Below are 17292 nucleotides of genomic sequence, written 5' to 3' on the forward strand. Positions count from 1 at the left end.
AATATGAGATTTTTTTTCATCTTTTAACACCCTTTTTTAAATACAATTATTATAGATTATTGGATTCATTATTTGATTAAATGTGTTATTATTTGATATCTAATATTACTTTAGACTATTAAACTCGCTTTGATATTATGTAAAAATTATTAGATTCATGAAAATTATATTACAATATATAATATTCGTGTGCATGGAGTGCAGGAAAACTTTTGTCAATCAACATTTTACCACATGGCTGTACTCTATACAGAGAGCCACGGGATTTCACGTCAAGCATTAAATTCTGGTGCATGGAGTGCTGGAAAACTTGTCAATCAACATTTTACCAGAGACAGGATTTCACGTCAAGCATTAAATTCTGGTGCATGGAGCGCTGGAAAACTTGTCAATCAACATTTTACCAGAGACAGGATTTGCAAAATCAGGCTACTTCTAAGTTTTTTCTTTCAGAATCCTGGCTCCCCGGATCCCCCACCTGATGAAGACACTCTACTTGGCTTCTTTGAACAACTAGAAAGGAGTGATCTACTATTAGCCACCTCAACGTCAAGGAGATCACTCTCCACTCCATGATTGCAGCATGTATCACATGGGTTTCTACATGTCCTCTATTATTGGCATATGTGTGCTTTATTATTGTCGTTTTGATTCCTGCCATGGCCTTTCCTCTTAATGAAAATGACATGCAATGGCACATTTTTAGAATGGAAAATAGCAATCTTATCAAACCAATCCATTGATATTGATTTAATTACATTATCATATAAATTTCAAATTATACCTATTTAAGAAAGTGAAGGTAAAGTGAGAGATTTTTTTTTTTCAGATGTATACTTACAATATGTTATGTTGAATTTAAGAGAGATTTTAGTGTGAAATTCATATTATTAAAAATGAAAATATAACATGTCAACAAAACTCACATAAACGATGAGATATGTGATATATATATATATATATATATATATATATAGACATTTTATATTGTTTGAAAATGATAACAAAAGATTGGTCAAATAATTATTATCAAGATATGTTTTAAAGTATAATACTCAAGTACAAAACCCTGAATCAAGCTATTGGTATTAACATTCTCACATAAATAAGATATCTTAGACTAAATGGTTGCAAAATTGAAACACTCCAACGCATAGTAACATGTTCAGTCTGCAATTGCTCATAAGCAGTGTACTATTTCTTGGGAATCAATTGCTCTAACTGTTCCTTGGGCATTTGCTTAGGAACAGGAGTGCAATGAGGTTTCTTATCTGTATCCACATTCAAAAATATGGCATCTTGTGTATTTTTAGGAGTAGCAATATCCAAAGAATGGTTTTAGACCTGATATACTATTTGATAATGAATGGTAGCCATGACGGTTTGACCTTGTGAAACTGTACCAGTGGCTTGAACTTTGAATTTTAGGGCAGAGCAAAATTGGGGATATTGGAGAGACAGGAGAAATTTGGGAAGAGCGTCACCATAATAATACCTTCACTGTCTAATAAGTGAGCTTGCTTGTGCTTCCCTGTGTTATGGTATCAGAGCCAACATTCTAAGTTTTAGGATTCTTAGTTTGTGAAAGAGAGATATTTAAAAATTCAGATTTACATAATTACTCAAAACTTTTCTTTAATCACGGCTTGTCAAACTCTTATTCCATAGTTAGAAACTCATACTGTTCCCAGTGCCCCTACTTTTACCCTTTATGCATCCTATAAGATGGATAATTTGTATGAAATAAAATACCTTGAAAATTATTACACATCTTTATGACACGTTTACAAAGACACATTATAACAATACAAACAGTGTTACAAAAAAACTAGAATAAAAAAGGACAATAACAGAGAACATGTATCAAACAACTGGAATTAATAGGACAATAACAGAGGACACGTACTACAATAATAGAGGATGCGTATTAGCCCGTGTGATTCATGTTGCATTATAGAGTATTAATCTCTCTCTTTGCTTCACCTTTCTCATCAAAGCAAAAGCCACTTCTGAAAGCGAAACATGAACACTAACATTACTCCATTCTTGTCTCTCCTCATCTTCTCCATCCTCTTCTACTCTTCTCTCTCTGATCTCTGCAACCCTGATGACTTAAAGGCTCTTCTTAACATCAAACAAGCTTTTAACAACCCTTACGTACTCGCTTCTTGGGACCCTAATAAGAACTGCTGTCATTGGTACTGTGTCGATTGTGATTCCAATAATCGCATTAAAACTCTCAGTATTTCCTACGGAGATCTATCCGGTCCAATTCCCGTTGCAGTCGGTGATCTTCCTTACCTTGAAAGTAGAGACGTCAATGGGCCGGGCCGGGCCGACTCCAGCACGGCCCGTTGGGCTAATGGGCCGGGCCGGGCCTGAGGCCCAAACAGTAATGAGCCTTCGGGCCAGGCCGGCCCTTTGAAATATAAAGGCCCAAAGCCCGACCCATGTACTAACGGGCTTTAAACGGGCCGGGCCTCAGTAAACGAGCCGGGCCGGGCCTTATTAAATATTTTTAAAAAAAGTTTTAATTAAAATTTTTAAACACAAATTATTTTTCAATTATTAAAATCGAGGACAGTACCCCGAATATTTTATTTATAATCCCTCACTTATGGCGGAGGAATACTGTGGTTACATGATAAAAAATATTATAAATTGTTAATAAAATACAAATAAATTAATTTACATATTGTATAAATTACAAAACATAAATAAAATTTATCTACTATATAATATTTATCTATTCATCTTCTAAATCCAAATCTTTGAATTCTTCAAAGACATCTTCTGTCACACGATTCTGTAATTTAAAATCAGCTTTGATCCAATCTTTCATGCACATTATCGCTTCGACCATATTTGGATGTAAATTGGATCGTCTATCATCCAGCACACATCCCCCTGCACTAAAAGCGGATTCCGATGCTACAGTTGACACCGGAGGTGTTAGTAGATCTCGAGCCATGGCTGCAAGCACAGGAAAGGTTTCTGCCTTGTCTTTCCACCATGCCAAAACATCTAGTTTTTCAGCATTATATCTTTGAATAATTTCAGGATAATGGTCAATATTTATATAATTGTAAAATTGACTATAATTTGTACTTTGACTAACAGTTTGTTTACCTTTGCGCAATAAAGACCATATGCGTGACTTTTTTTTACCTGAACTACCAGAGCTTACCTCTGGTGCAGAACTTTGTCCAGTTTTTCCATATTTTTGTTCATAAATACTATACATATCAAATAAAAATTCTTGAACATATTCAACAGAATTTACATTGCTATTAATTGACAAATTTTCATTAATAACATCAAATAAATTTTGTAATCCATTAGTTTTTGCCCTAGGATCTAAAATAGTAGCTGCAGAATAAAGTAAAGGAATTTCACTCCAATATTTTTTAAATTTTTGTTCCATTTGCATACATATATTTTGAAAAGCATTATGAGAGTGACGATACCTATGTTATTTAAATATATCACTTATTTCTACCATATTATATATTATAGAACAAGTTGTCGGATAATACACACCTGAGCAATGATCTGTGGCTGTTTTCAATGGCTCTAACAAGTTCATTAAAGCCATAGCTATTTCCCAATCTTGATCTGTCAAAAAAATAGGATCTTGCGAATCCATTGGTTGGGTATTGAAGTATCGTGTTATAGGAACTTCATACCCTTCGCATGCTTTCAACATGAGATATGTTGAATTCCACCTAGTGCTAATATCTATTTTTAATTTTTTCCTTCTTAACCCCATTGATTTACATAATTGATGATATGCTTGTACCCGTGATGGGGATGATGAAATATATGCAATGACATGTCTAATTACTTCTAAATGTTTTTTTGTCAAACTCAAGTCATCTTGAGCGATTAAATTAATAATATGACATGCACACCTAACATGAAATAATTTTCCATTAAATGGAGGAGATAAATGATTATGCATATATTCAATAACTTTATTATTATTTTTAGCATTATCTAAAGTAATTGAAAAAATAGAATTATTAATTTTATATTCATCAACTAATGAACGATAAATTGCAAGACCATTATGTGAATATTCTAAATTTCTAAATGCAATAACTTTTTTGCATAATTGCCAATCAGAATTAATATAATGAGCAGTTGCACAAAGATACCCTATACGTTGATTTGTAGCAGTCCATAAATCAGAAGTTATTGAAATAACACCATTAAAATTACTTAATTCTCCAATAATTTTTATTTTCATTAGTTCATAATTTCTCAATATATCTGACCTAAGAGTTGACCTAGGAATTCTTCTAAATGCTGGTTGAATACTATTTTGCATCATCCATTCTAAAATTCCATCTTCTGCATAACTAAAAGGTTGATCAGAAGCAACGACATACCTGGCCATGTAATCTCGAACCTTCATTTGATCGTACGTAAAAGTTGACATTTCTCCCATATGTCCAGAACCGCTCGGACCTCCTGCTGAAGTGGCACCTGGACCAACAGATCGTGATCTGGTGAATGCAATTTGTTTTTGTCCTCTAAGTTCATGTGGAATTTTTTTACAGTAATCAGTAACATGTCGGCGAAGATGTCCCGTCCCACTTGTACTTGCACATGTTAAACAAGAACCGCAATGTTTGTATACTGCTCGACGAATTAATTTCCCCTCTATTGTTTCCTCTATTCTATCAAAGTGTTCTCATACCATTGACGTTTGTTTTCTTTTTCTCTCTGTCGAACAATGTGAACCTGTACCCGTACCACTTTCACCTGTTGGTGCTCTACCTATCCCACCTTGTGCATCATCAATAATATCATCAGCGCCAGCATGATAATATTCAAATGGATTGAATTCATTTGACATTGGATCCATTTGTAATATTTTGTAATGATAAAATTAAAATAAAATGAAATTAAAAATATAATAAATAGTTGAGATTGAGAGTTTGAGAGATTGGGAGTTTGAGAGATTGAGAGTTTGAGAAATTTGTAATTGTAATTGAAAATGAAAATGAAAAATTGAATAGGTTTTTATAGGAAAAAATCAATTAATTAAAAAAAAAATTAAAACAAAGTTTGGCAACGGCTACTGGCGCCAGTAGCCGTTGCCAACGGCTTCTGCCTCTGCCTTGTGGCAGAAGCTAGCCAACGGCTTCTGCCAAGGCAGAAGCCGTTCTGCCAGGCAGAAGCGTTCTGCCTGGGCTTCTGCCTGGGAGAAGCTTGCTTCTGCCAGGCAGAATTAGCTTCTGCCACCAGGCAGAATTAGCTTCTGCCATTTGGCAGAAGAAAAAATTAAAAAAAATTATATATATATGTGAACAGTGCCGGGCCGGGCCGGGCCAGCCCATGGGTTTAATATTAAGGCTCAAGGCCCGGCCCGGCACGCTACAGTACCGGGCCGGGCTTTGTCGTGCCCAGACTTTTTTTCGTGCTTCGGGCCAGACCTCCATTCGATCCGGCCCAATTGACGTGTCTACTTGAAAGGCTAGATCTTCGCAAGCTAACCAACCTCACTGGCCCCATATAACCCTCTATTGTCAAACTCAAGAACCTTAAGTTTCTTCGTCCTAGTTGGACAAATCTCTCTGGCTCAATACCAGACTTTCTTGGTGAACTCAACAACTTAACATTCCTCGATCTTTCTTATAATAATCTTTCTGGCTCAATCCCCGGTTCCCTTTCCAAGTTGCAAAATCTTAATGCTCTTCATTTGGATAGAAACAAACTTACAGGTCCAATCCCAGAGTCTTTTGGTGCATTCAATGGCAAAGTGCCATCGCTCTACTTGTCACACAACCAGCTATCTGGTAAAATACCTTCCTCTTTAGGCAACATGGATTTCAATATCATTGATCTGTCCAGGAACAAACTTGAAGGTGATGCTTCATTTTTGTTCAGGATCAACAAGAGAACGCAACAATTGGACGTTTCTAGAAATTTGTTGGAGTTTAATTTGTCAACAGTTAAGTTTTCGATGAACTTGACATCGTTGGACTTGAATCACAACAAGATCTTCGGTAGCATTCCTACCCAACTGACTTCAGTGGATTTACAGTCCTTTAATGTTAGTTATAACAGGTTGTGTGGGCAGATTCCTTTTGGAGGGAAGTTGCAGAGCTTCGATTATTCCTCCTACTTTCATAACAAGTGTTTGTGTGGCGCCCCGCTTGAAAGCTGCAAGTGAGTGCAGTAAGAAGAAAGCAGACGCCTTGGTAATTAAAGGCAGATATTCTAAATCTTCAGTTCCAGTCTATCTTAATATTGTGAGCATGTCATACTTGTTGTATGATTAAAATAAAAAAAAATAAAGGGATGGACTCCAAATGTTCAAAATCGAACTATTATTGTAGTCACTTAACAAATACTGTAGCATTTCCCACTGCTTTTACTTCCTATCAGAATATAATCAATTTGCATCAACATATCATCTTAACATTAATAAAAATCTGCATGACCAGATCCACAGGCTAAGGACCATCCAGTTGGAGTCCAAAAGTTTATCTCCAGAGATGCAGTTTTCAAGTAAAACACATATACCTGGAAGCAGATCTTCTGCTCTAAAGCCATAGATTGTTTTTAGGAGTAGCTTGTGACTGATAGCTATTAGAATCATGTTTTGCCATCTTTGCTAAAAGGCTTCTATTTCACGAGAGGGAGGATAATGAGGGAAAAGATTTTTAGTAGAAAGGCAGCAAAAGCATCTGCACAAGTGACTGATTCTTTCGACATGTCAGAGGATTACATTGTGGAATGCCATATTAAAAGGCTTTGACCTCCTTAATCGGAGGCCAATTAGTTTTCAGTTGACATGACAAAACCCAACTCTACAATTACCTATAGATAATTTGATAGTTCAAGAACTCGGGATAAGCAGCAATTACTAGTCACTAATTCCAGTTTCTTGGGTGTTATCTAGTAATTCTCTAGTATTCAGTGAAAAACCCGAAGCAAGAACAAAGGTACTACCATATTTTCCAAACAGTTCAAATTTTTTTTTTTCAATTTATTATAGATGTCAGTGAACTTATTTTACGTTTTCCCCAACGGTAAAGCATGCAAATAAGAGAGAGTAAAATATTCACAAGAAGTCTTTAGAAGGGTGTTTTAAGATATCAATTATAATTCATTGTACAAGTTCCTGGAGAACTAGCGATGAAGAAGAATACCCAAATAAAATCGAAAGCCTCTTCTTTACATGAGGTGCCAGTCATTAAGGAGACTCTTTCCACTCTAATCTATCAAGCCCATCCACAATCGCTTTGCGAAATTCACTACTGTAGAAAAGGAAGGATGAGACATGGCCTCTGGTAACCCATCTCACGTCTGAACCTGGCCATGCTTTCTGAAGCTCCAGCACTGAGTGTTTAGGTAGGTAACCATCATCCTAAAATGCATAATGAATCGATGGTAAGAAAAAAAAGTACAAGACTTGAAAAGATACAGGACATTATTCAGTTCAATGCATTAGGATCACTGACTCAAAAATATTTTGAACAGAATTGGCCTACTGGTTGAGACTGATCTCATGATCAGTCACAATTTTCATTTGACAACAACTTGGTAAAGAAAAAAGAAGTCAGGGGGCCATTTGTAAGTGAGACATCTACATGATGATCATCAGATATGGTACGTACAGTTGCAGCAACAAAAATCACGGCATTGGGATTTTTGGGGACTAGAAAGGGTGTAACATCTGTGAGAGATAATACATTTCTCATCCGTTCTCTGACCTCCTCAAGTGTGATTTCAGCCTTTTGAGCTGCAAGATCCTCCCTCAATGCCTCCCATGCAGTACCATGCTTTAATATTCCCTCACAGAATGCCACAACAGCAGAGTGCGGGGAGAGAAATGGAAGGGTTGCAACAGGTGTGGGGTGCAGTGATCCAACCATTGCAGCATGCCTTCCTCCTAGATTCGGTAAGGCATCAGATTTTGAATAAGTAAATGGACTTAATAAATGGTGTAATTATTACACACCATGGGTGTGAACATTCTGTGCTTCGAATTATCTTTCACAGCTTTGAACTCATAAGTTAGCAGCATACAACTTATTTCAACTTTCAAAGAGACAAATATATAACTAATGAATTTTTCTTACCCATGCTAAGTCCAGAGATACCCATCTTGCTAAACCCTGCCTCTGAGTCTAACCAATGCAAAAGACTCCGTGTCTCTTCAATTGTAGCTCTTCCTAATAATAGCAAGTCACTAAAACACAAAAGTTCCGCGCCTTGTTGGAGCATAGGCCGCCGTTTACCATAGAATGGGCTGCAATCCCATTTTTACATCGATCAAAATCTTATAACCAGAAGCTTAGTTTTCAGCTTCTGCAAGTAGATGGCAACATACAATAAATTTTTACCTCTCAAGCACCATGGTCGTAATGTTTTCCTTCAACAATGGTGCGCCAAGACGCAATCTCCGCTCAAATGCGTGGTCCCCTGTGCCTGGAAAAGATTACAACTTGAAATTAAGAGACAATAGATGATGGTTTAAATCAGAACAAAAGTAAGATTCAGTTGAAAACATCATTAAGAAGCTTCTGATACAAATCCTAGCTTTTGTGGGATTATAAAAAAATCAGATTTTCATATGGGCTAACTTCAAATTTTAAATTTTAACAGCACAATGTGAAGCTCAGAAATTATTTAGCAACTGTCATGAAAAAATCGGATATAAATTCCAAATCAAACATGCACTATCCTCGAAATGTTTGAACTGATGAAACTTCTCAACTAATACTGAACCTGGTTACAGTATCATTCCACATTCAATGGCTGGTTGGTAATCCACAATGAAACATATGATATTTTTCATAGAAAAATAAATTATGACACAAGATAACTTAATAACAAACCAATGACTGTTTCGCCACATTGCAAACAAGTAAACTAAGACTAAGAATCTCCACAAATACTTTTGAGAGATCCACAAAATTAACCAGATTCACTAAAAGTTCAAGCTTTGAGCACCCCCACCCTCTTGAGAAAAAAGGTGTGCTCATCTTTGTTCTGTGCATGAGTGCACCATAAACGTGGTCTATTACATAGTGCAGCATTCCCAGATTCACCGTCACCATTGCGGCACAACCCCACAGGCTGAAATAATAAAATTAAATGAAAGCTTTTTTAGTTTAATCAAGTCAAGCGACTTTTAGAGGACCCAGATGAGATTATGCAAGAATAGTGGATTGCTAGAGGTAATCACAACTTAAAATCGTATGAATAGAGAAAACTGTAATTTTGAAAGAAAAAAAAATTTAAAAGATATTTCTTTGTGGTGAATACAAAAAAGACGCGATACATCTAACTGGAGAAAGACTTTGATTAAACGATAATCAAGAAATAAATAGACAGAACAGATCTAATGAATTAGATTTTATATATATATCTATTTGAAAACGCTGAGACCCTAAAGGGTAGAGAGACATTGACTGAAAGAGAACGAAGGGATGAGGCAAGCCGTGAAGAGATGTAAAGACTGTTGGCAGCTAGTCTTTAAAAATTTATAAACAAAACAAAACAAAACAAAACAAAACAAAAAAAGGAAAAATCGACTACATAAATATATTTTTTTAATGAAATAAAAGCTGTTTTAAAAAAAAAAAAATCAATACTAAATTTTTGGATTTTGAGATCAAAATTATATTTCTCCACATAAAGTAGAAATAGTTTTAAAATTTGATGAAGTAAATTTTTTGTTTAAATTTAAAGATGATGATTGAGACAATAGAATGTCAAGGAAATCCATCGCTGCATGATCATCTCATATTCTAATATAATTCTCTGCATCATAGAGTCAAACATGTCTCGAACTTCCTTGGCCTATTTCTCAATTCCCAGCAAATCCTGCTTCTTACAAAATCAACTTCTTGAAGGGACGTTTTCAATAGAAAAAGATTTCCAAGTGTTGTAATCTCAAACCAAATATAATCTGCAGATTCATCTTCCCAATCAGCTCAAATACAGCTTTTACTAACTTCCTCATCTTATCGTCTTCTGGAACACTTACGACTTTGTTAGTCTTATTAGCGCTCCTCCAACAGCAACTGCCTTATTTCAGTTAGCTTTCCTTACATCAATTTTATGAACCGCTTTATCTCTTCAGACATACATAGATTCTTAAGAAACTTCCAGTAAGGTCCATAATTGGCAGAAAGGTGATTGTTAGCAATCGTTTTTTGAAGCCCACATAAACAAGTAACAAAGGGGCCGAGGTGAAGGTGTCCAACGATTGGCAGGTGCAACGGGCTTGGTAGAAGAGGAGATTTGGTCTTGGTTTTTCTGAAGATTGCTCTCATCAAAATCATGGAAGAAAGAAAAGTATAGCGCAGCCTTGCAAGTCAGCCCTGTTTGATCTTAGTGAAAATAGTTTAGATGAGATTAGCTTTTATCTAAGAAAAGTGGGTTTGCTCAGGGATATGAGAAAAACTAGTTATATAGCTTCAGTTACTAACAATTATCATAGATTAACTTATACCAGAGAGTATAGTCCAAAAGCAATCATATGTATTAACTTCATAAACAAAAGTAATTCTTACATCAACAAAGATAAAAATCATCTCCAGAGTAGTATGTTTTCTTTCATCATGAGTTGCATAAAGAACCACACAATTACAAAGGCTGAGTAAGTCTCGTTTCTAATTCTTACGTGAATAATCAGAGCAGTGGAAATGGCTTAAGCCTAGTAACTGGGACACAAATTAAAGGATGAGCTCTTGGAAGAGTTAATCCAGGTCCTTCTTCCATGTCAACAATTACACCTCCTCCCGAAAGCTTCCAATCAAAGCACTGAATCATAGCCGAAAGAGTTGCCTGAACCATATACAATGCCAGTGAGGTTCCGGGGCATGATCTTCGTCCACTTCCAAAAGGCAACAGATGAAAATGCTGTCCTCGAACATCCAACTGGTTCTTTCCATTTTCTACTATAAACCTTTCCGGGCGGAATTCAAGTGGGTTCTCCCAGCGGTTTGGGTCTCTACCGATAGCCCATACGTTAACAAAGAGTCTTGTTCCTGCTGGAATATCGTAACCATTTATGGTGGAGTTTTTGGTTGACTCTCTCACGATCATTGGCCCAGTGGGGTGAAGCCTTAGTGTTTCCTTTACTATAGCTTGGAGGTAGGGAAGGTTGGGGATGTCAGATTCTTCCACCAGTCTGCTCTTTCCTACTACAGAATCAATTTCTTCTCTCGCTTTTTTCATTATCCCTGGGTGATTGATTAGTTCTGCCAGAGCCCATTCAACAGTAATGGCGGATGTATCAGTTCCAGCTGCAAAAATATCCTGTGGAAACCAAGAAAATGTATATAGCTTCAAGCAAATTATAAAAATTATGGATGCACAGGTGCTAAAGAATCTTTACCAGGATGAAGGACTTGATGTTTTCTCTGGTCAACTTCATTTCTGAGCTCTCATCTTCTGATATGTCCAGTAGAATATCAAGTAAATCCTTTGGTGCCTCGTCTCTGCCTGTTTTCTTATTTATCTTCCTTGCCTCTTCATGCTCCTTAATAATTCTCTCCATCATCTTGTCAAATTTGTCACGAACTTCCTTCAACTTTTTCCCAAATCCCTGCAAATCTAAGTTCTTGCAGAACCAAATAAAATCCTGCAAATTAAACTTCCCGGTAAGCTCAGCAACATCATGCACCAACTTCCTTATCTCATCGGCTTCTTCTTCATTAGTGGAAGATCTTTGGCTCATAGTCATTCTTGATATTACGTGATTTGTCATCCCTATAAGCTCTCGTCCAACATCAACTGCCTCCTTTGCGTTTGCTTTATTCAGCATCAACCGTAAAAACTGCTTCATCTCTTCAGACCTGACTGGAAGAAACCGGTTCAGAGTTGGGCCACTGAGAAGCTCAGTCATGCATACTTTCTTCATGAACTTCCAGTAGGGTCCGTAAGGAGTAAAAGAGAAATCAGCTGATCCATATGTGAGATAGTCAACAGCAGTTATGCGGGGACGGTCAAGGAAAGAAAACTCGTGGGTTTTGAGGAACTCTTCAGCTATTTCTGGGGAGGAGGCAACCACACAAGGGACGGAGCCAAGGAAAAGATGAATTAATGGTCCATAGCCAGATGACAGCTTGTGAAATGCTTGGTGAGGTATTGGACCAAGAAGGTGGAGATGTCCAATGACTGGTAATGCCAGTGGGCTTGGTGGAAGACGATTGGCACTCTTGGTTTTTCTCATTATTGCTTTGACAAGAACCATGGAGACTAGCCCAACGAGGGAAAGTATGATGAAGCCTTGATGCTCTGCTATAGGCATGGCTGCTCTTAATTAGCCAAAGTAAAACTGATTAAGCTATTGGTTTTTTCATTTTCAGAAAGGTGTTTATAGCAAGGAGGTTTGGAACTGGAGAGACGGCAGAATGAATTGACCATTATAACACTATTCTGCAAGTTAATATTTGAACTTTTCTGCCAATACAGCATAGTGACTTTGCTCATCGTCTTGTCAATTCAGGCTGACTGGGAAGGAAGATTAGATGAGTGATTATATATGTTATGCATCTAATTTAATGTTTTGTTCCTTGTCCTATCTCATGTTCATGAATTTGCAGACTTGTAAGCTTTTAATAAAGTAATCTGTAGTAATTCCGTTCACATCACGCCATGTTAATAGTTTTAAACACAAGCAATTGAATTTGCAACCAGCGGCCGGCTGGTTTTAAACCATGGCCTAAGTTTTAGGCAAGCTCAGTTAATACTGCCGTCCCAAGATTTCTTATGTGGTGGAAATCCATAATTTTCCACCACAATATTATAACATCTAGTCAAAGATAGATTTCTACTCCAATACGGTCACGTATCACCAACTTAAAATTCTGGGCAAACCAGGATTTTATAAGTTGTTTTATAAATGAACCGAATATTTGCAGTTAAAATGACAGCAATGTTATAAAATTGTAGATTCCCACCACATGAAGAAACCTTGGAGTGAGAACATTAAATGAGCTTGGACCGCAGGGCGGTGGACACTGGAGAGTTGGACTTTGGTGCTATATTAAGAATTGAGAGAGAAGTCACGGAAGTGACTTCAGTTTATCATATTTCTTTCAGGTAAGACTAGAACAAACCTACTAGAATTACAATTATTTCCTCCCTTCGGTAACCTACTATGAAAGAAACCTTAGACACATACAGGAACATACCAAGAATTAGGGGCTTAAGATAACATATAGATTACAAAAACCTTCTTAATTCTTGATCAAAACAGTGATACTTAGCATTAACTTTAGTTCTATCTAGAAAAAAACTATTGAGTAATCTGATGTTCAACTCAAATCCTGATAATTGATTATTCTCCCACCATTAAACATGATGAGAGATTGCTGAATTTCGAAAGCTCCTAGATTTCTTGTTCATATTGCAGAACCATAACATTAAAAAAACTACTCAGTAACACAGAAGATCATAAAAAGAGATCATTTGATTCACACACAGTTGACAATAGAGTAGCACATGTACTTAATTATGACATTAAAGCTTTAAGCTTGCATAATCAATTACCAAAATCACAAAATTTTATTCCTTTCATGTAGTCCTGGCCATGGGCCGGTTTGGCCTGTGAACCGGACCGAAACCAGTCCATTCAAAACCGAAACCGGTATGAACCGAAATCAAAACCGGATTTTGACTGTTTAGTTTCGGTTTTAATATTTTCAAACCATGGAACCACCAGTTCATGTCCGATTTCATGAACCGACGGTTCAAAAATTCATAAACCGGTATTTTTTTTACAAGAACCGGCAAATGCTTGCAAGGACTGCCATATTTTAAACATTTACAGGACCGGGTCCCCTGCAAAATCTAAAATGTGGCTGCTTCTAAAACATTTGCAGGGACCGGTCCCCTGCAAATGTACAAAATATGGCAGTGTGGCTTTTAAAAAAAAAAAATTTAATATAAAATTTTATTTATAAATATTATTCAATCTTTCAAACCTCTCATTTCTCATTCTCTTAATTCTTAACACTCTTTCAATCAAATTATCTCAAATTTAATTAAATTTTTCTTTTATTTTTATCAATTATAATTTTAATTTATATAATTTAATTATTACTTTTTTTATTATACAATTTCATAATTAATTATAAAATTTACCTCTATAATTAATTTTATTTATTATCTATTTATTTCATTATTTTTATAATTAATTATATAATTTATTTTATTCATTCTCGAAAAATAGTAAATAAAATTACATAGAATTTAATTCTTCTAAATCTCAAATGGATACGTAAAAAATTTAATTGAAAAATTAAATTTAAGCATTTTTTAAATTTTTTATTCTTAATTATTATAATTATTAATTAAAAAATAAATCGGATCATAAATTAGAACCAATGGTTTAATGTCGGTTTTAAACCGGGGCCATGAACCAGAACCATCGGTTTCAAACCAATTACAAACCATCCTATAACAGTTTCGGTTCAAAGTTTTTATTTTTTCAAACCGTGAACTGACAGTTCCAAACCGAAACCGTCGATTCATAAACCGTGGCCAAGTCTACTTTCATGTTTTAACAAAAAGAAATTACCCCAAATTTATTTCAAATAATACTATCTAAATATTCAAAACAAGAATTAATTTTTCCTTAAAATTAATATGCGTGCATCATCATCAGTCTGGAATGTTGTTCTCATCCACAGCTAGACAGCCGTGTAGGAAGGTGTCCTAAGATTTTCCAGATTTCATCACTTGACAACACAGTTTTGCTTTAATGTGATGACAATAATGTCTCTCATAGAGATGTTAAGTCTTGAACGACCATATTGGTCAAAGAACAGCACTCTCATTTCATATATAAACATGTGAACAAAACTCATGTAGACTTGAAGGACTCAAAAGATAGATAGAACTAGCTAATACAGGCATTGCTTATTTGGTATATCTACCAACTCCAAACCCCTATTAACTATTTCTACCTATCTTTAAAAAACTTAAATCTACACAGAGTTTGAGTTCTCAGATCAATAGATAATTAACAACTAACCCATCAACTAAATCATATTCCAACAACGCTTGCACTAAATCAAATTTCAGTAAACAATAAAACTGGAGCGTGTGGACTATGATCTATAAGCTAAGAATTAAGTCAACGAAGGATTACAATATTCTAAAGAAAGCAGATGATTTAACCAAAGTAAAACTATCTGAAGAAAATAAAATTTCAGCAGATTCAGAAGCTAATAATAGCATTCATTTGATAATGAAAATCTCAGATCAAGTGTTGGATTATAATATTATTGCTTCATCCTCATCTACAAGTGAATCAAAATATATGGTATTTTAAAAAAAAAAAAACCATTAATATGAAGCAGCAAATCGAAGTAAATGATTACTCAGTGTTGGCTAAAAGTCATAGGTTCGATTCTGCCAGCGCTTCTCCTCAACTTTAAAATTCAGAAGAGGGAGCTGTGAATCCTCATCGTAATCCTTACCCCATAAATAAAAGAATTAAAACAGAAAAAATTAAGAAATTTGAAGAATTTCGGAAATACAAAACAAAAAACAAAGAAAATTAATGAAAAAGATCGCTCAGTTCAGCGGGGTGGTCGACACGCAAAGTTCTCAAGAAGAGAAGCCTGCATTCCGGTCTGTTGAGCTTGAATTTTACCGAGTCATCATTGCGATCTTCCATTAAAGAAAAAAATTATTGACACAAAAAAGAAATCAAATCTCAGTTGCGTTTTGAATGAAAGAGGTGCGGCAATAGTTAGGGGCGAAGTGAGTTTATAAGATTTTTAGCTAGGGTTTTTGGTCTTGTGGGCCGACTTCATTTGTTTTCCGGGTATTGTACCCGACCATATCATGCCACACAGGCCACCATTTGATTTTGATATTTAATTGTAGGCCAGCCAGTAGACCTGGACTGGTTTCTTCAAATTGGGCTAAAAAAATCGGATTTGGGCTATTCGAGGCTCAAAATTTTAGTTCAGATTCGGAACTTTAAATTGAATCGAGTTTCGCAATAATTTAAAAAACTATAAATACAACTTTATAATTTTAAAAACTTATAAAAACACTTTATCAAATAAATAATAATCAACTCAAGCACACATAAACTACGATTTTAATTTATGACTAAGTTTCTTGAGAATTATGAAAGCAAAAATAAGAAATAATGGTTTCATACATTAAATTTATGTATGAAATTATCGAATTCTATGATATAAATAATTTTAAAATATATAATTAGAAAAATCATGTAATCTTATTAAATATATATATATATATAAATAATTTAACTTAAAAAATTATAAGTTTTTGTTTTAGTTATACATATGTATGCAAAATTTAAAGTTTTTTCAAATTTATTTTATTTCAAACAATTTAACAAATATGATCTAAGTATAATAATAATATAAAGTAACAAAATTACATTATTTAAGCGTTATTGCATCTTTGGCTTGAACAACTTTTATTGAAACTTGAGCCCACTAACTTAATGAATAATTTTTTTTTTGTTTAGGTTTACCCAAAGCTTGAATTTTGTTTTACCAAAAATTTATTTTTTCGAACCAAACAATCAGATTTCAAATTTGTCCAACCCAATTAACATCCTTATTCAATTGCTAATATGATATGAGTGAATGACAAATTCTTCACCTATTGTTTTGTCCAATTTTGTTTGTTATCAGAAAATTTATAATACTCAATATCATCGGTTTTGCTCTTTAAATTAAAAAGAAAAATGAAAAATAAGTTCAAAGATAGACTTAAAAAACATGTGGGTTGGTCCAGATACACGTGTAGAACAGATTGATTTGAATGGACGTTGAATATGCAAACCTATATTAAGTCCCATGAGTACAAATGGACTCGCAAATACTCATATAATTTTCATTCAGTGGACATATTGACTTTAAGTCACCTTAATATCGTCTCCACAAACACCTGGAGTATTCAAAACAAAATTGTTTGAGCTATAAATGAGTTTAGCTTGAACAAATCTACGACAACAAATACTAATCTAATCATGAATATTTGATTGAGTAAACTTGACAAATTTGAATTAAATCCAAATTGAGTCTAATCTAAAATGAGTCAGATCTTATTTGTGTTCGGCTCATTTTTAACCTTAATATAAAGTTATTATAATTAAAATTTTAAAATAATAATCTCGATAAGTCAATTTATCGGTAAACAAATGTCAACTTAGGGTTCAATGTCATCCCAATTATACCATATATCTTAAAAATAAATTTAATCTGTAATTATTAATATATTATGATTGATGATCCATGTATAGAATCCAACTATTATCAATCATAT

General features: G+C 34.7%; 2 protein-coding genes, 4 non-coding genes and 1 pseudogene across 6 annotated transcripts; 1 reads left to right on the forward strand and 6 right to left on the reverse strand.

The window, feature by feature from the left end:
* The first annotated feature begins 1971 nt into the window (after positions 1-1971).
* LOC123222921 lies at positions 1972-6385 on the forward strand (annotated as a pseudogene).
* On the reverse strand, positions 6043-9077 carry LOC123223410 (protein ABHD18-like). Its single transcript, XM_044646574.1, has 6 exons — positions 8852-9077; positions 8361-8445; positions 8097-8266; positions 7632-7906; positions 7164-7381; positions 6043-6171 (listed from the first exon to the last, which is right to left on the reverse strand). Exons 1-5 carry the CDS (start codon positions 9075-9077, stop codon positions 7208-7210), a joined length of 930 nt encoding a protein of 309 aa, XP_044502509.1. The 3' UTR covers positions 6043-6171; positions 7164-7207.
* A 1409-nt stretch (positions 9078-10486) lies between these two features.
* On the reverse strand, positions 10487-12479 carry LOC123223037 (cytochrome P450 93A3-like). Its single transcript, XM_044646091.1, has 2 exons — positions 11366-12479; positions 10487-11286 (listed from the first exon to the last, which is right to left on the reverse strand). Exons 1-2 carry the CDS (start codon positions 12278-12280, stop codon positions 10657-10659), a joined length of 1545 nt encoding a protein of 514 aa, XP_044502026.1. The 5' UTR covers positions 12281-12479; the 3' UTR covers positions 10487-10656.
* Positions 12480-14630: 2151 nt separating this feature from the next.
* LOC123224610 lies at positions 14631-14723 on the reverse strand. Its single transcript, XR_006504018.1, has one exon. It is a non-coding gene; the product is annotated as a small nucleolar RNA snoR31/Z110/Z27 (small nucleolar RNA).
* A 467-nt stretch (positions 14724-15190) lies between these two features.
* LOC123224622 lies at positions 15191-15281 on the reverse strand. The gene has a single exon (XR_006504029.1). It is a non-coding gene; the product is annotated as a small nucleolar RNA snoR31 (small nucleolar RNA).
* A 74-nt stretch (positions 15282-15355) lies between these two features.
* Positions 15356-15456, reverse strand: LOC123224624. The gene has a single exon (XR_006504031.1). It is a non-coding gene; the product is annotated as a small nucleolar RNA R30/Z108 (small nucleolar RNA).
* Positions 15457-15549: 93 nt separating this feature from the next.
* Positions 15550-15652, reverse strand: LOC123224615. Its single transcript, XR_006504023.1, has one exon. It is a non-coding gene; the product is annotated as a small nucleolar RNA Z107/R87 (small nucleolar RNA).
* Between the last annotated feature and the right edge of the window lie 1640 nt (positions 15653-17292).

The sequence above is a fragment of the Mangifera indica genome, chromosome 8 (assembly GCF_011075055.1).
Source record: "Mangifera indica cultivar Alphonso chromosome 8, CATAS_Mindica_2.1, whole genome shotgun sequence".
NCBI lineage: Eukaryota > Viridiplantae > Streptophyta > Magnoliopsida > Sapindales > Anacardiaceae > Mangifera > Mangifera indica.